This window comes from Colossoma macropomum, unplaced genomic scaffold (assembly GCF_904425465.1).
Source record: "Colossoma macropomum unplaced genomic scaffold, Colossoma_macropomum, whole genome shotgun sequence".
NCBI lineage: Eukaryota > Metazoa > Chordata > Actinopteri > Characiformes > Serrasalmidae > Colossoma > Colossoma macropomum.
Window position 1 is genome coordinate 270,722 of NW_023496030.1, and position 21,849 is coordinate 292,570.

General features: G+C 39.5%; 1 protein-coding gene across 6 annotated transcripts in view; it reads right to left on the bottom strand.

The window, feature by feature from the left end:
• si:ch211-285f17.1 (sickle tail protein homolog) overlaps positions 1–21,849 on the bottom strand; it is a 233,006-nt gene that overhangs the window by 25,706 nt on the left and 185,451 nt on the right. For all 6 annotated transcript variants that reach the window (XM_036564672.1, XM_036564674.1, XM_036564673.1 and 3 more), the window contains 6 exons: positions 16,630–17,360; positions 14,073–14,183; positions 13,743–13,792; positions 12,502–12,665; positions 5,782–5,957; positions 539–675 (listed from right to left, as the gene is read on the bottom strand). In XM_036564672.1, the coding sequence (XP_036420565.1) occupies positions 539–675; positions 5,782–5,957; positions 12,502–12,665; positions 13,743–13,792; positions 14,073–14,183; positions 16,630–17,360 (1,369 nt within the window). The remainder of the gene's footprint in view (positions 1–538; positions 676–5,781; positions 5,958–12,501; positions 12,666–13,742; positions 13,793–14,072; positions 14,184–16,629; positions 17,361–21,849) is intronic.

A 21,849-nucleotide genomic window follows, 5' to 3' on the forward strand; every position in this document is an offset into this window, starting at 1 on the left:
GTTTTAAATTCTAATAGGCGGGACCAATTTCATGAGGAAGTGTCACTCTAGGCCTTCTGGAAGTCCCAAATACTTATATACAACTAAAGTCTCTCCTAACACAAACACGGTGCTTCCCAAGAGCCTCCTTGTGTGGCTGCTCTGCATGACTACACCTTCTGCATGCCCACAGCAACTTGAGCCAGTAGCAGGACGCTACAATATGCTAAAATGTCTGTCACATGTAAAACATGGAATGTATATCAGAATCTTCAAATGTTTATTCTACAGGTGCCAAAAAAAGTGTTCATGCAAAACAAATAAGGACGCTAGCTTTATGGTAGCCAGGTTTTTCTTTCCTCATGTCTTGATTGAGTTTTCACATTCACGGCCCAAACTGAAGGCCTAGCTCTAATAGTTACAATTCACCAATGAAAAGAACAGCTTTAGTAAGGATCTCTCATGGCTGCCTCATCCTGTCCCGACAAATTTATCTGGCAGATAGATTTGGGGTTTAAAAAACGCTCATTTAACTGAAAGCAACATGCATAATCCTTACCTTTGAGTCCTGCCAGGCTTTCCCCAACCTTCCTCAGGCTGACTGCTCCTTCCTCTACTTCCTTCAGAGTGACCACTCTCAGAGTTACAAATGAGCTTGAATCTCTATGCAGAGACTCCACATAGTTCTCCAGATCACTGCGCACACACACACACACACACACACACACACACACCCATATCCCAACTGTAGCCTAAGTAACATCAGTATCTTGAAATACTCAGTAAAAAATACTGTGTGAGTGTTAAGTGTTGTAATTTCTTATTTTTACTCTAGGGGGCAGACAAACAATTCATTTTAATGTCAGAACAGACTCACCACGCACTTTAATAAAAACTCCTACCTTGTATTTCCATTCACTGTCCAATTTATGAGCTCAACCTACCATACAGGTTCACCATACACGTGTACAATTACAGACTAGTCTTTCTGTTTCATGGAAATTTAGCAGTCACTCTCTACCCTATTTATCATTACTGCTGACAAGATATTTGGGTGGTGGACCATTCTCAGCACAGCAGTGGCACTGTAGTGTGGTACCAGTGTATCAGGCATAGCAGTGTTGTTGCACTGTCAAAAAAAAGGTACTGTACAGTACCTATGAGGTCATAACAGTATCAAGGTACAGACAATGTAAATCTATTGTCAGTGGTACAACAATGGTCTTAAAGGGGAATTTAAAAAAAAATCTGCATCATTAAACTGTTGAGATATAAACAAACTGTGGTTTAAAAGATATAAACAGATATAAACAAGTGTGGTTTAATGTGAAATGCTGACTTCAATGTTAAATTTAATGTGATAGGAACACACACACACACGCACATACACACACACATTATATATATATTCTATCCAAAAAGACCAATGAGCCTACACAGATAATTTATTTGTAAAGTTGATAATGGCAAATCTGAGGCATTAAAAACTTCAGTGTTCCTGTCACCACTACTGTGAACAGCTTGTTAAGTTTCTCTAGAACAGTGCAGGTCACATCCTCCCTGAATGACTTGGTTTACACCTTCACAATCATAACATTTAAAACAGAAAAATAAAATAAATAGCCTGAAGTCAAGTCAAGTTGCAATCTTAGTACTAAGATGTACTAAGTACTAAGATGTACCCCTGAAGGGTACCACCCCTTGACAGTTTTGTATCTTTTTTCCCCCAAGAACGTGGGGTTTCCTGCTTCCTTGCCATTCAGACGCTTCTCTGCCTTGCTTCTATGTGATTTTCGAGATACAGTGTCTGAACTTGTTTTATATAAGCCCTCTGCCCGCTGTCTGCCACTAATTTTTCTCTGCCACTGAGCTTTTCTAATTCCTGTGTCCATAGCACTACTGTAAAAAGTACAAAAAACAAGAAAAAAGAAGTGCTGTTGACATACATATATATATATATATATATATATATATATATATATATATATATAAAATACAATGAGTCATCTCAAACCATTTAACTGCAATCTGACACATTACCAACCAGCATTTTAAAGAATGTTTTACTCAATAGTAGCAGACATACTTCAGATAGTAAGACATACACATTCCTTACACATTAAAAACTGCAGCTGTGAAGCGTCTCTTAAAAAAGAATAACCTAGAATTACAGACTTCAAGAGTAGATTTCAAATCTACCGTTTATTGGAAAAATCATTAAGAAAATCGTCTTCAAGCAATTTACTGGCTATAGCTGTATGTATAGCAATAGCTGTCTAGACAAATTTCAGTCAATTCAAATTCACAAATTGAATCGTGACCGGGTCATGACAGCGTTAGCATTGTGCCATTTGTTTTGGATTGTAGTTGGACAACAAGAAGTAGTGGATCTGTGGTATGTTCAACTTAACAAAGCAGGTTTCAGCTTCACCTAACAACACAGACATGGTTAACTCATTTCACAATACATCAACAAATTCTGATGTCAGTCAAGAAACTGTTTTTTCCACAAAGCCTGGATATTTTTGTTCTGAAAATGTACAAAAACTAACACATGCACATCTACACCGGGGATGAGACATGGGAGACAAGAGCCATTCTGAGAGGCCTTCAGAAGCACTCAGCTCATTTGCTACATTCAAGCTCAATTTAACACAGACTCAGCTTCACCAAACTCCCACATGCACACACACACATACAGATGAGATCATACATTTGTCTCCTTTTAGTGGTGCTGAGGACTTGAGCTTTACAAACAAAAACTCCCCCTTTTGTCTACTGTACCGTAATGGTTTATCAGTGATATTTTCTTATTTACTCAAATTTAGGAAGTTAAAAGTTTAAAAAGAAAAAAAGCACTCTTTTACCAGTGCTTCCATGTATATGAAGCACTGTTAAAAAAACTCCCATACAAATACATTTTAGACAGTTATATGCCGCCAACTTTGTGGCAAAAGTTTGGTGAAGGCCCTTTCCTGTACCCGCATGACTGTGCCCCAGTGCACAAAGCGAGGTCCATAAAGACATGGTTTGACCAGTTTGGTGTGAGGGAATTCCAGTGGCCTGCACAGAGCACTGAGCACCTTTGGGTTGAACTGCAACGTCAACTGCGTGCCAGGCCTTCTTGTCCAACATCAGTGCCTGACCTCAGAAAATCTCTTTTGACTGAATGCTTGTTTGACACAAATTCCCATAATTTTCTTTTTGAATCTTGTGGAAAGCCTTCCTAGAAGAGTGGGGGCTGTTAAAGCCGGAAAAAGGGGGAATAACTTCACATTAATGCACATGGTTTTGGAACAGGATGTCCAACAAGCTTGTGTAGGTGTGATGGTCAGGTGTCCACAAACATCTGGCTTTATAGTGTATTTCATTATTCAGAAAGAGCTGAAATCAGTAGTTTTTTCTTGGATGAAACAGAGGCTGTCTCTTCAAACGACAGCAAAAACTACAGCCCAAGAGTATCCATGACGGCTTGCCTTATGAATATAATAAAGATAAATATATTTAGAGTAGTCAGCTTAGTTAGCAATGAACCTGAGCTATATGTGCCTTCTCAATCAAGTCCTTATCAACGTGCCCTTGGCAATGTGCTCAAGTTAAGGCACTCTGGTTTTGGAATACATGCCTACTTACAAATACAAGCAAAACTGTAACATTTACAGTCCTGTTGGAACCTAAAATGCTGTCCCATTGACCTGTTAGTCTGCATATTTTCTCAATCTTCCTGTGATGAAATGGAAAGAATATTTCAATAATGACTTCAATATTCAAATACTGGAACCTGGAATGGTTAACCGAGTATTTGTGTGCCCATGCACATCCCTGATGTTTAGTTTGTTTAGTATTTTTAATATTAGTAGAGACTAATGGGGCTAACAAGTAACAGAACCTCATAGACACCAATATTCATTTTGCAACTCCATGCCTAAATCATTACATACTTACATCAAACTGCATTATTGTTAACTCTTTCTCACTAAAATGCATTTTCTGCCTGTTTTGGACATCCCTTAGCTTTTAACCAGGGTTGGGATAGCTACTGAAAAACGAGTAGCTAGCTACTTTGTAGCTACTTTCCCAAAATTTGTCGCTAGCTACAATTTAGCTACTTTTCCAACTTAGGTAGTGGCTACTTTTTAGCTACTTTTCAAAAAGTAGTGCACTACTTTTTAGCTACTTTCAAAGCGCAATTGTCAGAATGTTTGTGAATCTCCACCTGACACACCAAACAAGCTGAACTGACACTGCATTTAAGCATGTGCCAGTGTTACTCCTTGTTCGCCATTTCGGGAAATTCAACTCGCTTCTCAACCAGCAATTCTTGTAATCAGGGACATCTACATAAGCCATGGTGTGACGTATTTCTTCAACTTTTTTTTCAGAGCTGCATAGATGTTGGCGATATTCAAGTCTTAAGGCTCACTGCTGGCATATGCAGGGCCTGCACCATCTTGCTTTGTCGTGGAATCAGGGCCGTATGCGACCATGTGACCGCAAAGGCCTCTTTATATCCCTGCAAGCTGAGGACTTCATTTTTGACATCGTACCCATTTAGTGTTAAAAAAATTAAGCAAACTTACGAGATTTGACTGTTTGCGACTGATTGAAAGACTGATTGTGCTCTCTAGGACTCCCGGCCATGGATAGCGGTACCATCACCAGGGATTGAGCTCACGATCTCCTGATGATAGGGCCAACGCTTAGATTGTTGCGCCACTCGGGAGCCCCCCAAGACACCAAATACATCTTGGCTGATGAACTACATTTGGAAAAACTGGAAAATTGTGTAAAACTGATTTTTGGCTGAACCATCGCTGTGGTTAGATTCCATTTAATGTTCATCAAAACAAACAAAGTTTTGCAACTCCTTAACATAGCACGTGGCAGTTTATTTAGAGACCAAAGTCTCGTGACAGTCCAGGCCGTATGTGTTTACTAATGCAGGAACTGCAGTTTTCATACCACCATGCCACATTCCTTACTGTGCTGTACACTCTGGGATCATGCTGGCCTAATCAGTCCCCCATTGCTTTGCTGAGTTTGCTGTGGGGAACAAGTAGAGCGTCAAGGAAAACAAGATCCTAAATTTAAGGTCTGTCTTCTTAACTTTAATGCCACTCTGGTAGCCAGATGGCGATTTTTATCTGCAGCAGTGTTTATGATTGGCTGCAGATATGTTCACTGCTCTGGCATAACTGGTGGGAACTGTGAATCTACATTGTATTTTGATGAAGCAAGTTTGTGCCTGAACTTCAAAATAAAATGCGGATATTTCAATGACTCTTTCACTTGTAAAGCACAGCACAGGGATAAGGCTGTGTGTGTCTGCTTCTATGAAAACTTTCTTTCAAATGTTTAACATGTTTTCATATGTCTGTCTTAAAATCTTTTAAAATCTCAAGCCTATTACATCCTATGGTTTATTATTCTGTATCTACAAGAACTACAATGCTAATTGGCCAAGTTATTTAACTTATAAAAGTATGTCACAGACGCAACCAACTTCTAAGAATGAACATAGAAGGTGTGGAAAAATATCCCTGCAGATATCTTTGAAGAACTGAAAGCAAGTTTCCCCAAAAAGAATGAAAACTGTAGCAAAGCGCGGACAAACTAAATACTGAAAATGTGATATTATATTCACCTGTTGAGGCTTCTGTGTAACTTTCTGTTAAATATGTTTTCTGCTTGTTTTCTGATGCTGAATAATTATTAACTTGCACTTAATGGCTTTTTTTACTGGAAATCATATAATAAAGCAAGGTGTTTGACTGGTACTGTGTGCATGAGTGTGTGTCTCACCCTAACTCTGTGAGAACTCTCTCCTCCATGCAGAGATATTTGTGTCTCTCTTCCTCCACAAGCATTCTCTGTTTGTGTGCAGGGTCCTCCTGCCGTCTCGAAGCTTCAGCCAATCGTACGCTGAGTTCCTGCTCTGCCTGCTTGATCTGAGCACGCACACAGTCCAGATTCTGCAACTGCAACACACAGGCATGTGGTCATAGTAACACTTGTACAAGACAGAATAAAGCACTAGAGCAAGTGTGCTGCATGTCATCCCTACACTCTTAGATAAAAAGGTACTAAACTGTCACCGGGGTAGTACCCCACTTGTCATTAGGGAACAATGTACATAATCCATTGATATTATACAACCCCAATTTCAAAAAATTTGGAACGCTGTGTAAAATATAAATAAAAGTAAATAAAAACAGAATGCAAAGATTAGCAAATCTCATATACCCATATTTTATTCACAGTATTAGCACAGAATACATATCAGATGTTGAAGGTGAGACATTTTACCATTTCATGAAAAACATTAACTCATTTAGAACTCGATGACAGCAAAAGCTGGGACAGGGAAAAGTATATGGTACTAATAAAAAAAACAGCTGGAGGAGCAATTTGCAACTAACTCACATGACTGGGTATAAAAAGAGCAGAGAAGCAGAGTCTCTCAGAAGCAAAAATTGGAGATCACCAATCTGTGAAAAACTGCATCTAAAACTTGTGGAACAATTTCAGAAAACCATCCAGTTCAGCACACAGTTCAAAAGCCTGCATTTCTGATGGTATGGGGTTGCATTAGTGCCTAAGGCGTCAGCAGCTTATACATCTGGAAAGGCACTCTCAATGCTGAACAGTATATAGAGATTTCAGAACAACATATGCTCCCATCCAAACGTCTCTTTCAAGGAAGACCTTGCATATTCCAGCAAGACAATGCTAAACCACGTACAGCATGCATCACAACAACAAGCTGTTCAGGTGCTGAACTGGCCTGCCTGTAGTCCAGACCTTTCACCAACAGAAAACATTTGGCGCATCATGAAATGAAAATCCAGCAAAGAAGACCCAGGACTGCTAAGCAGCTAGAATCCTACATCAGACAAGAATGGAATAACATTCCTCTCTCAAATCTCCCGCAACTGGTCTCCTCACTTCCCAGACATTTACAGACCGTTGTTAAAAGAAGAGGGGATGCTACACAATAGTAGACATGGCCCTGTCCCAACTTCTTTGAGATGCGTTGCTGCCTTCAAGTTCTAAGTAAGTTCATATTTTTCACAAAATGGTAAAAATGTCACACTTTCAACATCTGATATGTGTTCTATGTTCTATTGTGAATAAAACATGGGTCTATGAGATTTGCAAATCATTGCATTCTGCTTTTATTTACATTTATTTACATTTTACACAGCATCCCAACCTTTTTGGAATTGGGGTTGTATTTTAAAGTTATATCAACTCCATACACCTGTCTCATCACCAGGCTTCTTATTTTATTGTTCTGTTTTAAAACATTAGGTTATGAAAAAGTACAAATACATACTTTTCATCTGGGGAAAAACTTATTTAAGGTACACAATACAACTTAAAAACACTGTTGTACCTCTGAGGGTACATTTACATTGTTTGTAACTTGATAACGAAAAATGTACCTGCACAGTATCTTTCTTTCGAACAGTGTACTGTATAGCAATAGCCAAAAGTTTGGACTCCCTTGACTAAATACTTGTTTTTCAAAATTTGTGAGTTTTCCATGTCTATGATCTATGTTGATTTCTGTCCAAGTCAAATACACACAGGATGAGCCATAACATTATGACTAACGCCTAATATGCTGCTGGTCCTTTGCATGCGTCCAAAACAGCTTGGGACTCCCTGAGGCAGACATCTGAAGGTGCCCTGGCACTAAGACTTTAGCAGCAGATCCTTTAAGTCCTGTAAGATCGGACTTCTTTTTCTAGCACATCCAACAGATGCTTGATTGGACTGAGATATGGAGATTTTAGATACCGAGCAACACTGAACTCATCATGTTTCTCAAACCCTTTCGGAACGAATGTGTGCAGGGCTCATTCTCTCGCTGAAAGAGGCCATTGCCATCAAGAATAACATTCCCATGAAGAGGTGTTCCCTGTCCATAAAAATGTTTAGGTAGGTAGATCAAATTAGCATCTACATGAAAGCCCAGACCCAGGGTTTCCCAGCAGAACATTGTCCAGAGCATCATACTACCTCCACCGGCTTGCCAGTGCATTCTGGTGCTATCATTTCCCCCAGGTAAGTGGCATGCACGTACCCAGCTGCCCATGTAATGTTAAAAGAAAAAAAAATAGAACATATTGCACAAAGAGACTTACTTTCAATGCTCCAAGGTCCAATTCTGACGCTCACATACCCATTGTAAGCACTTTCAATGGTAGACATAGGCAGCAACTGACACCATGTTTTCCCTTCCGATACTGATACTTAGGCCCAATCCCATTTCACCCCTTGTCCCTACCACTTAGCTCTTAGCCCTCTGTTTTGCGCGTTCACGTCTAGGGTTAGGATGTCCCAGTTTTTGTTGAGATGGTGGGGTAGGGCGAAGTTTTAGGGCTACATGGCCCTCCAAACGGAGGTTTTTCAGAGGCACACTCCAAACGGAGTGTTATCAGAAAAAAAGAAAAACTGGCAAGATGGCTGCGTGAGCAACCAAAGAAACCCACAAATGTGAGAATTTTCTCAGTTAAAAAATTACAGTAACTATCGTATTATCTTAGTTTATCGTCGTTTCAATGTATTATGGTCGTTTTCTTCATAACAAGCATAAAAAATTGCTCACAGCATGCTAATGTTTCGGTAGCTAGCTAGCTAACTTTCCCGTTCCACCTTAAATAGTCCAGCAGTATTGACGCCTGAAGCGCCAGCTATTCGCCACAAGAAGCTGGCGAATAGCTTACTTTCAGCTTCGTATCACCAAAGAATTAGCGGTGGGCGATAATAAATAATTGTCTTATACCCCCTCTTTGAAAGCATATGATGCCCTAAATGTAATTAAAGCCCAGCAGCGAGGTTGCTGATCTTTTCCCTTCTTTGCTATCATTGAAGCTGGGCCGGGTCACCTACAGAGCACCGCTAGTAGCCTGTTAATGAAGCAGTGTTTTTTTTTTTTATTTTGAGGGTTGTCCCATTTCGTAGGGCAAGATTTCAAGCACTACCCCTTGTAAAGGGGTTAGGGTGACACTCGAAAACAAGGGATAGGGGTAAAAAGCAGAAATGGGATTGGGCCTCAGAACTCCTAATATTTTAAAAATAATTAAAAATGGTTTTATTTTGGTACAAGCTGTGTTCCTTGCCTAATAAAATATATCAAGCTTGAATGAATGGCATTTACTTGGTGTACATGAAAATGGGCCACATTGAGGGGGGTAAAATTTTCGTCAACTCACTTTAATTATGGAATATTAGCTTGTGTGCTCAAAACAACTACCGAGGACCACAGTGTCCACAGAAGAGGTCTGGCAAAGTGAAAGTGACTGGATCAGATGGTGACTCTGCTACGGGTTACTACAAGGAATTGTATTGTGGTGTACTGGTAAAACTGTTCAAGAAATCTGTGATCGGTTTCAGGAATATGACATGAAATATGGGAGGCAAATCCGGCAAAAAAAGAAACAAAAACAATCAAATGTAAAAGCAAACCTCTTTTTGCCATTTCATTTTCCAAACATCTGTGCAAATATCCTGCCAAAACTGAAAATGAAATGAAATATCTACATTTGCAATTTAATTTTTCACATACACACGAGTCATTTGTGACAAAAATAAAAATAAATTTAAAACAAATTAAGTCATTATTCTGGTATTTCATGGTCATATCTAAAATGGAAAAGCTAACAGAGAAAAGAAAATCCAAGCTTCACTTTGGCTTTGCCTTTTCTTCATGAAATGTGTAGTATGTGTCAAAACTAAAATCAAAATGCAATGTTTATGTTCTTATTTCTTTTTCATAGCACATGGCTGCATATCTGACAAAATGAAAATAAAAAAGTAAAATGGATAAATCAACAGCAAAGTGACAGTTTGCCATTCAGTTTTCGGCATTTAAGTGTCAGAATGAAAAGGCAAATGGAAACAAACATAGGCGCCATCTGCTGGTGATTTACTTTTCATTTCCCACTTTGCTTTTTGCCTCAGACCAAATGGCCTAAAAAAAAGGTATCAGACCAAGCGCAGGCTTGGTTGAGCATATACTGGTTGGAATAACTTAGAAAACTATTGTGTATTCTCCATATAAATGCCAGTATAACATTTACACAGTTTTTTCTGAGGCCTTTTGGTCTGATGTTCACAAACACGTCTGCCTTTACAAACATTTGTGAAAGCATGAGTCATTTTAAAGAGCTCACTGAATTGTGGTACTGTAATAGGATCCCACCATTGCAAAAAGTGAGTTCATGAAATTTCTTCCCTCCTAGATATTCCACAATCAATTGGAAGTGATTTAGAACCACAGCAACTCAGCCACAAAGTGGCAGACCACGTAAAGGTGAAGGGCAGGGTTGCTGAGTGTTGAGGCACATAGTGCATAAAAGTTACCAACGGTCTGCTGACTCAATAAATGCAAACCTCCTCTGGCATTAACATCAGCACAAAAACTGTGTGCTGAGAACTTCACAGCATGGGTTTCCATGGTCGAGCAGCTGCATGCAAACCTTACATTACTGAACACAATGTCAACGGTTGGACGGAGCGGTGTAAAGCACGCCACCACCGGACTCTGGAGCAGTAGAAATGTATTCTATGGAGTGACGAATCATGCTTCCCTATCTGATGGACGAGTCCGGGTTTGGCATTACCTGCCAGAATGCATTGTGCCAACTGTAAATTTGGTGGAGGAGGGATAATGCTATGGGGTTATTTTTCAGGGATTGACCTAGGCCCCTTAGTTCCAATGAAGGGAAATACCAATGCTTCAGCATACCACGACATTTTGGACAATAGTATTGTCCAGTGCACAAAGTAAGCTCCATAAAGGCATGGTTGGGTGAGTCTGGTGTGGAAGAACTTGACTGGCCCACCACTGCTATAGCTGGCAGGCCAACTCCACATTAATGCCTATGGATTTAGAATAGGATATCATAAAGGATCCTCTGTGTGATATATCCTCTGTGTGTATAATTAGTAATAAGAACCATATTTGACAACTGAAGTAAATGAAAATTATTTTTTTGTGCAAAAGAGTTAAAAACTGAACAAACAGATACACTAGTGCAGCGGTGTCAAACTCAACCACCAAAGGGGCCATATTAAAAAATCTCAGCAAATCAGTGGGTCAGCTGTGTTTTTATTTCATTTTTACTTAACATTTTGCCATGACCCGAACGGGCCATTGTATATTAAAAATGTGCCAAAACTGCAAAAGCAAAATAGGCATTAAATACTTATTCAAAAATAATTCTAAATGGGGATGGGAAAGGATGGCCCTCTCCACATCACTCGGCACAACATAACAGAACTGGTGGTAGCGTTCTCCTCCAAACTCATTTAGCTGTCTAATGATGTTGCTTCAGCGGCAGTTCGAGGAAGCTTGTGCTAGTCTTCACTCTCCTGCTGGTGGTATTGTGAGATGAGGGATTACTGAAAGAAGCATGACTCAGTCGTTGAGCTAAGTTGCTAAGGTTAGCTTGTTTAACACTGATGTTTAGCGTACACTGTAAATAAATATCTCTCTAAATTGCGCTGCGTGCCTTTAATTTCATATCAGAAAACATGACATGTACATGTAACTGCATTCCCCTTCTCAACCACGATGTGTTGTTAAGTTCTGTCTACTGGCACAAATGCACACGTCAGCAAGCATGCACGTCAGAAACTGCTTTGTGGTATTGATCATAGGTATTGGTATCCCTATTGCCAATAATGATGCTGCATTTAAGTGTCAGTATTGGCACCAACACCAAAACGGGCACTCTGACTGGTCTGCAGCTACGCAGCCCCAAGATGTGTGTGACACATTTCTCTCATAACCATTATTAAAAAGGTATGTGACTTGAGCGACAGCAGCCATTCTGTCAGTTCGGATCACACGGGATAACCTTCGTTGCCCTCGTGAACTGATGAGCCTGAGGCACCCAACACCCTGCCACAGGTTTGTGGTTTGTCCTTTCGTGGACCACAGTCAGTAGGTACTCACTACTGCTGACCAGGAACACCCTACAAGCCTCGCCGTTTCTCAATTAAATAAAATAATTGACAAAATACATTTTTTGTGCTGTCAAATGTAACTATAAGCATGTCACCTAGATTTATTAAACATGTAAGCTCAACTACAGAAGAAAATCACACACTGGTTGGACGAATGGAGACCAATCTATAATCGGTGCATTGTGTATTATCTGTGATCTATGTAGGTGGACAGATATAGTCTTTAATTCTTAAAAGATCTGTGCTTAATGTACTATGAAGAAACAGATCTACTGTGTGCCAACTCAACCAAACAGCCATTTTTGATAAACTTTCCACCTATTGCTACTCTAAAAGTTTATGATAAATAGGCATTTTGGAGCCATTAAAAAAAAAATTGTCCTGGGGGAGCATACCCCTAAACTCCCTAAATAAAGGCTTAGCTCCCCTATCCATAAATCTCAAGTGATGCTCCTGTCAAATCAGCTGTGTTGTGACATGAGTTCAGACTTCTGTCTAGTATTGTATGTACACCATATTTAATCAATTTAATTAATTTTATACCTGTAGCTGTCTCATCTGCTGCATCTGGACACGGAGCTCTGAGATGTTTTTCCTCAACTGGAGGAGATTCACCTGTAGGGGCGCAGACCTGATGGGCGGAGTTAAGGCTGGGCTTCTTTCAGGTGGGTTTATAGCATTTTTGGGTCCAAGCACCGGAGAGTCTCCTAAATATACAAGCAAAAAACTGTAACTATACTGTAATAGCGCATTTAAATATTGATGTGAATTTAGATTTTCCACTTATTATTATGTTTGAACACTGCGTTTCTACTTGTAGGCTATTAGGCTGCTGAACAAACAGTAGATCATTCTAAAAACAATTCTGTCAATTTTTTCACTTGTGAATTCATGGAAAAGTTTTAGTTTTTTACCAGAAACTTTATGGTCATGGCTATGGATTTCTACAGATAAACTACCACTGCACACTTGCACGCTTATTTATGCATATTCTATACTTTTTTACTACAACAATGTTATTTAGTTGTAGCCCATATTCACATTACAATAGTAATGTTAACTCCAGTCCTACACATTTTTCCCTGCACATATGCTTACTTACTCATAATAAATAATATTCATACTAGGGCTGAGCAATATGCCAATATTTATCCTTATTGTGATGTTGGGTTATGTCACAATATGTTTTTTATGCATGTACCATTACAAAGAGAGCACACTTAGTCCTGTTTAATTGGATTTAGTACAGCACAGTGCACTCATTCAATACACTCATTAGATTCATAGTTTTTGCACTATTATAATGCTTGTCTGCTTACCAGATGTTAGAAATAAAACTACATTTTTGCCATATCATCCACCTAATTTATTTTTTGGTATATTTCTTTGTAGATAGTTCTGTGTCTATATATATATATATATTGTGTTGAGCTCATGACTTTCCTAAATGCTTTTAATCAGCACATTTGTGTGAGAGTGAAAGTGTATATGTGTGCGCATGTTGATTTTTTGGTAACTTACACCATATTTGTGTGAGATTTGTAATGAGTGGGAGAGCACATGATATGCTGCAGTTCTGAATGGTGTAAGTGAGAGAATAAGAATGAAAAAAGAAAGAGGGAAAGAAAGAGAAAACAGAGAAAGAAAGAAAGAAAGGAAGAAAGAGAAAGAAAGACAGAAATTAAGAAATAAAGTTCTGAATGGTGTGAGAGAGATCAGATTTTTCTGTTGCACTCATGTCTACTGCTGATGTGTGCTGCATTTCAGAGAGAGAGTGTTCTCACCTGGGCTGGATGTGCTGTGAATGGGTGACCCTGACTTTACTGACCGCTCACTGAAATAACAGAAGATACATCATATCTCACACACACACACACACACACACACATATACACACATACATAATCCACAAGAAAAATACAGCACTGCAAGTTACATTAGCACAAGCTCTAGCACTCATACAGTTATATGAATAAGTACAGTTAGCGTGAGTAGTCAGTGCATGACAGTTAGTGGTTATGTAATGTAATCCAGTCACTCAAGTGTGCTGAATGCTGTTCCCCAGAGGACAGGCTGTGGCTTGTAAACTACATCGCCCAGCCTGCCCTGCTTACCTGGCCTGCTCCTTGCTGCTGCAGCCATTAATGCTTGGGCCATTTAGGAGAGCATGCTGCACAATGCCAGTCAGACTGGCCAGCTGCTCCTCCATAGCCTTCATTCTCTCTCTGCACAGAGACACCAAACACATGCTCGCTAAGCTGACTGTGTATGCATGTTAAAGCCTGACCGATATGAAAATGTTGTGGCAAATACCCATATAGATTTTAAAGTTAATATGAAATGGAAATCAGAGATCCTTTCTGTACTGTGACATATTTTCAAATGAAACAGTATCAGTGAGGGTCACTGATAAGGCTAAACAATGAATTGTTTTATATCAAAATTGAAATCCGAAAGAATTATTAAATTACAAGAGCTGCAATCTGAACTGGACAGGGAAAGTTCATAAACAAACTTTAAACTGACTTGACAAAGCCGTTACTGTGATTTCCGGGTGGCTGCTAAGGTGTTGCTAGAAAATTGCTATGGTATCCCAGATGGTTGCTAGTATGTCTGTGAGTCTGTACCCCCATCGTTTACAAATAATTTTAATGGTAATGAGAATTAGACATACTCTAAAAAACATTGTTGTTCCTTTCACTCTCCTGTGGTGCATTAGCGTAGAAGAGTTCAAACAGTTTAAGTGGTAGCAAACCAACAGCGGAGACAACAGGTCGTGCGGGTACATTTCATATAGTCTACAAGGAATATTGTTAGACAAGCAATTAGCAATCACTTGTATTAAGTGTAAGTTATTCATTTTTCAAGAGATTTCTTACATAAAAGAGACTGGATAGAAGATAATCCACTAGCATAAGGAAGGGAAAAGTCAGTGAAGTAAAATTTAAGATAGAAATTTAAGATAATGGGACTCCTACTGGTAGACCACAACTGTCTACATCAGAATAACAGTACCTGTAATAAAGGCAAAGGGTTTACACACTAAAAACTGATATTATACTTAGTTGTTCAGGCTTCTGCATAACGTTAATATGTTAAATATGCTCTGTACTCTTTTCTGATTCTGAAAAACAAATATGTTGTACATAAAGGCCATTTTGACGGGAGGTTAAATAAATGATTGGTGGCATCTGACTTTTGCACAGTGCTGTATGTGTGATAGCATTTATCAAGGTTGAATTACCTTCAACTTTTGTTCTCAAAAAAAGTCACATCTTGTTATTGCAATTTTATTTCTGATGTAAAAATATCTAGAATTTAAGAATTTCATTTAAAGAAGTGACTGCTTTTTTTTTACAGGGAAAAGCTCCAACTAGCCAAAAGCAGCGGCAAAACAGAATCCAAACAACAGCTGGAGTTTTCTGAAAATCCAGAAAGCACCCCTTCACATAACATGAGCCCAGGATGGATGCAGCAAAGGCTAATAACAACACAGTCAGCTGTCCACCAATATTTCACAGCTGACTATATGTAATCCTTTTTAGCATGTGTTACAGGCAGTAATGGTTCTAAGCTTGTTTCATCCTGTTGAGCATCCCAGCAGACCGCGCATAATTCTCTCTTCCATCAAAGTCTTTTTGGACAGTTAGGTCACCAGCTTTAGGCTATTCAGGTGGTCCTATGCACTGTGCCTTTGTCTGAGCCAGCACAAAATAAACATTACGTTTTCTTTTTCTGTTTGTTTTCTTCACCTTTTCAAGTTCAAGAGGCTTTTTTTCAGCTTACGCGAGACTTCTGTAGGGAAATCACTGAGCCATAAATATTAACACAGTGGTGTTTGCTTCTAAGCACAGAGTCAAATCTCTCACATGTTTAAAGCGAGTGACTTAACCATTTTTTCTATAGCTAATGACCAACATATGCACAGCTCAAAAACAACTTAGTTTGGAGTAGACCATGACTTTCTCCTATCTCTCAAAGATAAAAGCTTTAAACACTGGTGACAGTTTTGTTAGTAGTCCAGTTTTCTCCATGTCTTTTAATAAATCTTCTAAACTCTAGACTTGTGATTTTTCTTATTTTCCTTTGACTTCCCCTCTCCTTATGCAAGTGAATTATCTTATATCTAATCGTATTAAAATAATCTCCTGAAAATGAATAACCTTAACTTGATGGCCAGGTTGACTGGAAATGAAATAAATGGAGGGATGTCTCTGACTTTTTCACAGTATAGTATTTTCAGGTGCAGCCAAGAGGAGGATAGGTTACTCTTTTCTTTGCCTCTATCACCCTCAGCTATGCTTGTTAGGGGCTTGGACCTGGGTGCGTGTGTGTGTGTGTGTAGGTGTACTCTAACTCACTGTGCTTTATAACTGTATAAAGTAACCACCCTACACCCCACCAAACATAGATTTCCATTCACAACTGAGTCTTGCAAACAGCTAGAGATGTTAATGGGTTTGTAAAACTGATGCAATGCACTCTAAAAGGTACATACACACACCAGATGCAGTTAGAAATATTGGTATATCATGATGCAGTGGAGCAACATACTGAGTTATGCAATGGATTCAGGATTAGTATGTACAAGTGCATGTTAAGTGTGCTTTGGATGCATGTTAGTGATGCCTATTCTTTCATTCCTCCTGTCTTTTCTCCACAGCAACTTACCGTGTCTGAGGGTCAGGGGACGGGACCAGGGGACAGTGGGATTGAAGGTCAGGGGTCCCGGGGGATGCCATGGCACTCCTGCCCTTCACCATCATATCCATGTTGACAGGCGCTTCCTTCCTGAAGGACTGCCTGATAGGTGAGGACCTTTCCAGGGGAGCTGCTTGTGATTGGCCAACATGGATGTCCATCACCCTAATCTCTCCCATCCTGTGTGGTGAAGGGGGCGGAGTCTTGGAGCCTAGTGTGGGCAACTGGCTGTCTACGTGCTTCCTACTCTTTTGTCGGAACAGTGAGTGATGCTCCATAGGCTCTACAGGTGTCCCTGGGGGGCCGTAAGGGCGGACAGGGCCGCGATGGTAAGCATGGTCAACCATGTCAGGATGTTGCATCATGTAGGGGTCAGTATAAAGGCCCTCACCACGCGCCGGCAGCGACATACTCTTGGCAGCTACGTCTTCATCTGGCTTGACGTCACGCCTCTCCAGAATGGCGCTTGGGCAGGGCGAGGCAGAGCGGGTGTTTGTGGCCAAGGTGTGCCCTGACCTCTCCCGGGGCATGGTGGTGGCTCCGCCTGAGACTCGAGGACCGAATGGGATGCGTGAGGGCGATGGTGGCATGGAGTGAGGCGTAGGGGGGGGCATGGGACCCTGCATGGTATGGGGCAGGGAGGGGCCCAGAGAGTGCTGCCGCATTAGGGGAGGGCCCACATACATTGCCTCTTTGTGCATCTGTCGGGAGGAAGAGGGAAACATTTAAAAAAACTAACAAAAGAGGATGTTTCTGTTCTAAATACAGGACACAAGTTCCACAAATAAAGGTGTACAAAAAATATAATTAGTGACTGTGCACTGCAAAGCTGGTACACATCTTTTTTCAACCGACATACAGTTCTGGTACAAAGATTTTTAAATTACTTTTTTTTTCCTCCCCAAAAAACGTATGGCACAACTGTGTGGACAGAAGTTACTTACAAGATTCTAATACAAGTACACTAGCAACATCCTTGCCTCCATGTGAGATACCATAGTAACTGCCTAACAACATCCTCAGAACCACTTTGGATACCACAGCAACTGCATAGCATCATCCTAGCAACCATCAGAGACACCACAGCAACTGCCTAGTAACTCCCTAGCAACCACCTGGGAAACCATAGCAACCATCTAAAAACACTTTCGCAACCACTTTGGATATAATAGCAACCACCTAGCAACACTTATCAAGCTAGAAACACAGAGGCAACAGCCAAGCAAACATATGGAAATTGATTAAGCTGTGCAATCACTGTTCATTTTATTCAGAAAATTTTCCACTTACCCAAAATGTAGTAAATAAGTCAAGACACGCTTGGTGCCCAAAGCTTACATCTTTAAGCACCAAGTACTGGAGTTTTAAGGTTAAAGTAGCTAACAAACTTGTAGATAATTCGCATTCGCAATACAAAGTGATGACACAAGTTGTTTCAAACTATATTGAACTGGTAAGTAATAGACCTTCAATAGACCTGCTATATGACAAGTATTGGAGTATTGCAGTATACAGTAACACTTTGGTTTCCTTTGTAAAGATTATCTGTGCCTGTCCTCATACTTATTTTGCCCATATGTGGCAGCTTGTGAATATGTCTACTGCAGCATGTAAGCACCGTAAACCCATTAAACAAACTGTTGAATCATCTAATCAAGCTAATATGAAAATTATACATAAATATCACTGGGCTGGAGACGAGAAAGCCCCAGCCTCATCTAAACATACCAGACTCAATTTTCATTCAAAAACAGCTCTGCAGTCTAACCTTTATAGTCATATTTTATTTTAAGGCTTTTGAGGCAGCTGACTACGGCTACTATTTCTACTGAGCAGTTTTTGGTTTTCAAACAGCATCAGCTTTTTTGCATTTTTTTAGCAAGCAGAAATAATGGTTGTGTTCAGAGCAAAGTTAGGGATAGTGACAGGTCTTTTAAATTATGCTTGCTGTTACTATCTATTTCTTTCCATGTATACTATTGAAAATGACTACTGGGTTTTGTACAGTTGATACAGCTTTGTTTGGGTTTTTACAGAATAAAGTAGAAGTAGTGAGTAACTACATTACTTTTTCCAATAAGTGTTTGAGAAAAGTAGTTAGTAATTTGTAATGAATTGTTTTGTGTATGACATTGTGTATTCTATAAAAACAGACACTTTTTTGGTCTGCTATGTAACTTTGGTCCATTTTGATTAGATAACAGTATGTTATACATTGTTAGACACTACTTGAGCAAGTTTATTTAATATTACTTTTAAAACTCAATGTGGACTGAGTTATGTGTGCCAAAATTTAGGCATGTAATTTGTTCTTGTTAGCTACATTAGCCTTGGAGCTTCAGCAGAAAACTAAATGTAAATCAAACATTAACTGATCAAGTATCAAGTATCAACTGATCAAGTTTGGAGAAGAGGTGAAAATAATTTTTTGGCCAACTATTTCTTTAAAATCATTCAGGAAAAAATAGATTTTCAACAGTTGGCATTCAGAAGCTCAAATCCCCATTAAGACAGTCCTGCACAAATTATTTTTGTAACATCTAGCATTATTTCATCTAGCATATAATGCTTCCTGTACTGTCATTTTTGGCTGCAAGGCCACAGCTTTGGACAAGCCCTTGACCACAGAACTGAGCTCCACTGCCCATTGCTGTACACCAGTGGTGTCCAATCTCATCAGCATATGGCCAGCTGGCTGAAGGTTTTCATTCAAATCAAGCACACCTGATGGGCCCTTTTCAGGTGCTTTCAGTGGAACAATTTTCATCTTCTCCCTCAAAAATGCCACTATCAGCAGCAGTAATGTAATCACTGAATCACTGAATGAGAATGTTAAGGAGCAGGTGGCAGTTGAGCCTGAGCAACATCTGCAGACTACTGACAGTAAGACAGCAGAAGGACACACAGCAGAGGGATTCTCATATGGGCAAGTGGTACCAGTAAGTAGGCAGGCAGGGACAAAATTGCAGTTATTCAGGTTTTTTCACTATAGTTAGCTCCTATCAGCTAGGTCTGCAAGATAAGCCTAAAATGAATGAAGACATGAGGCAAAATAATTTAGAATAAATAAATCATTTTTGTAAAATGATAGTATCATTTGAGTTATCCAGATAAATTCATATGAAATGAAAGTGTAATTACATTGAAACAAACATTAAATTGATATAAACCTGCATGGCGTACATTATATGAAGTGCTGTTATATAATTAGACATGTAAACCCTGTGTCTAAAATAACTTATGTTTACATTTTTTCATTGAGCAGGACATTTAGCTTTTATCCAAAGCAATGTACAAGCGTGGTAGATACAATCAAGCAATGTATATATTCAATCATTTGTTTATTCAGGTTGAGGACAGCTTCAGCTCAAAAGATGACAGGAAGAGTGCAGGGGAGTACCAAGAAGAAGCTCAACCTCATATAATTTTAAGTGCCCCAAGAAAAACTTTCACAGCAATGAACATTTTTTTTCTTAATACCATTAGCAAAAGCCCAAAAAATCTGACTCCACAGAGAGTATTTATTTGCAAAGATGGCACCAATAGGAAATGGCTCACATACTGTGAAGAAACACATACATTGTACTGTACAGTTTGTTTAGCATTTGCCAAGCAACATGAAAGTAGTGCCTTCATAAGCAGAATGCAAGACTGGAAGCATGTCAAAGAGCATGAATAAGTAACATTTTTTCAATGTTTAAGAGCTAATCATTCTTCCTGGGAAATACGATGCATGTGTGAAGGAGGATCTCACTGAATGCATAGAAAAAAGTAAGAACCAGACACAAGCTAAAGGTTAAGGCTCTGTTGTGACATTTTTGTTCAAAATAACTATAAAAAATTCATGTAAATAGTGCCACAGCTATTTCAGGAGACCTCCACAAAAGATGTTACTGAAGCTAGGATGTTTTTTGTGCAAAGTGACACAAACTCAGACATTACATCCCAAGAGCAGTGCTTAGCATAGTTCTAAGGCATGGTAAAGACATTGTTAAGGAAAGACTTTTTTCAGTGATGAAGTGTCAAGCATCAGAGAGAGGAATAGGAGGCACTTTTTGCATTCAAAAGTTTTTGCTAATTGATTTTGACAGGTCGTAGCCCCACCCTCTTTGACCTTTGACCTCCCCCCATCATCATTACCCTTCCGTCCCCCGGGGTGGGGGGTGTCACCCTTGACCTTTTGAACAACTTCCCATGCTTCAATTAAGCATCTAATTTAGACATCTGGTTTTGAACAGGAAATCTTCTGGCGCCATTACATCCACCAGTACCCCCAAACACCATCAGCCTTCCGTCCCCCAGGGGTGGGGGGTGTCACCCTTGATGAACAACTTCCCATTCTTCAATTAAGCATCTGGTATAGACCCCAGGGGGGTGACCGTTCACCTTTTGAACAATATCGCATACATCCTTACCCATCTGACTTTGAATAGATAATATCTTGCTATATCGTCCAATTTCACCCGTATTATTTCCAGCCGTTTTGCCATGCTATGATGCTACTATCGATTTTCCCGACAATTTTTTTAAAGATGCCGACCAATCAGACGTTTGTTTTCATAACTATATGTAAGATCAAACTCCTCCCTTCTGTCCATGACGCTGTGAGCAAGGGTTTTTAAGAGTTAGTGTTTCAAGAGATGTATTTCCAGCTGAGAAGCTAAGAAGCCATGGCCAACACCCCGGATGCCCCTAAAAAGCCGGCAACAGCTTTGTCTACTACTTTGCGACTCAATGAGTCGGACAAATTTCACGCATGGAGACTATCGAACGGGAGATACTTCGGATTCGTTTTTGTTGAACAAAATGACAGCGTTTCCCTCTTCAGATGTGTCGGCTCAATTTGCCCTGCATCAGAACGAATGGAGCGTTTTCAAGAGACACTGCGGTGAATTATACTCTTACTCTTTTTGATGCATTTGCTCTCATGTGTCAAACACAACTGTTACACCTTAGTTTTACACAATTTTACGCAATTCCACACCAGTTGTATCACAAAACACACTAATAAACTGTCTAGTATAAGCTAATAGGTAGATTTAAAGACTGAGCTTCCAGGGACATTTAAATGTTGAATATTTTAAGTATTCATGTAATATTTCAAGGTCTACTGCAAGTGCCAATATTTTACTGCTGAAATTTAAAAGTTTAGATGAGTATACATTCAGTAAATGAACTGTTTGTTTGTTG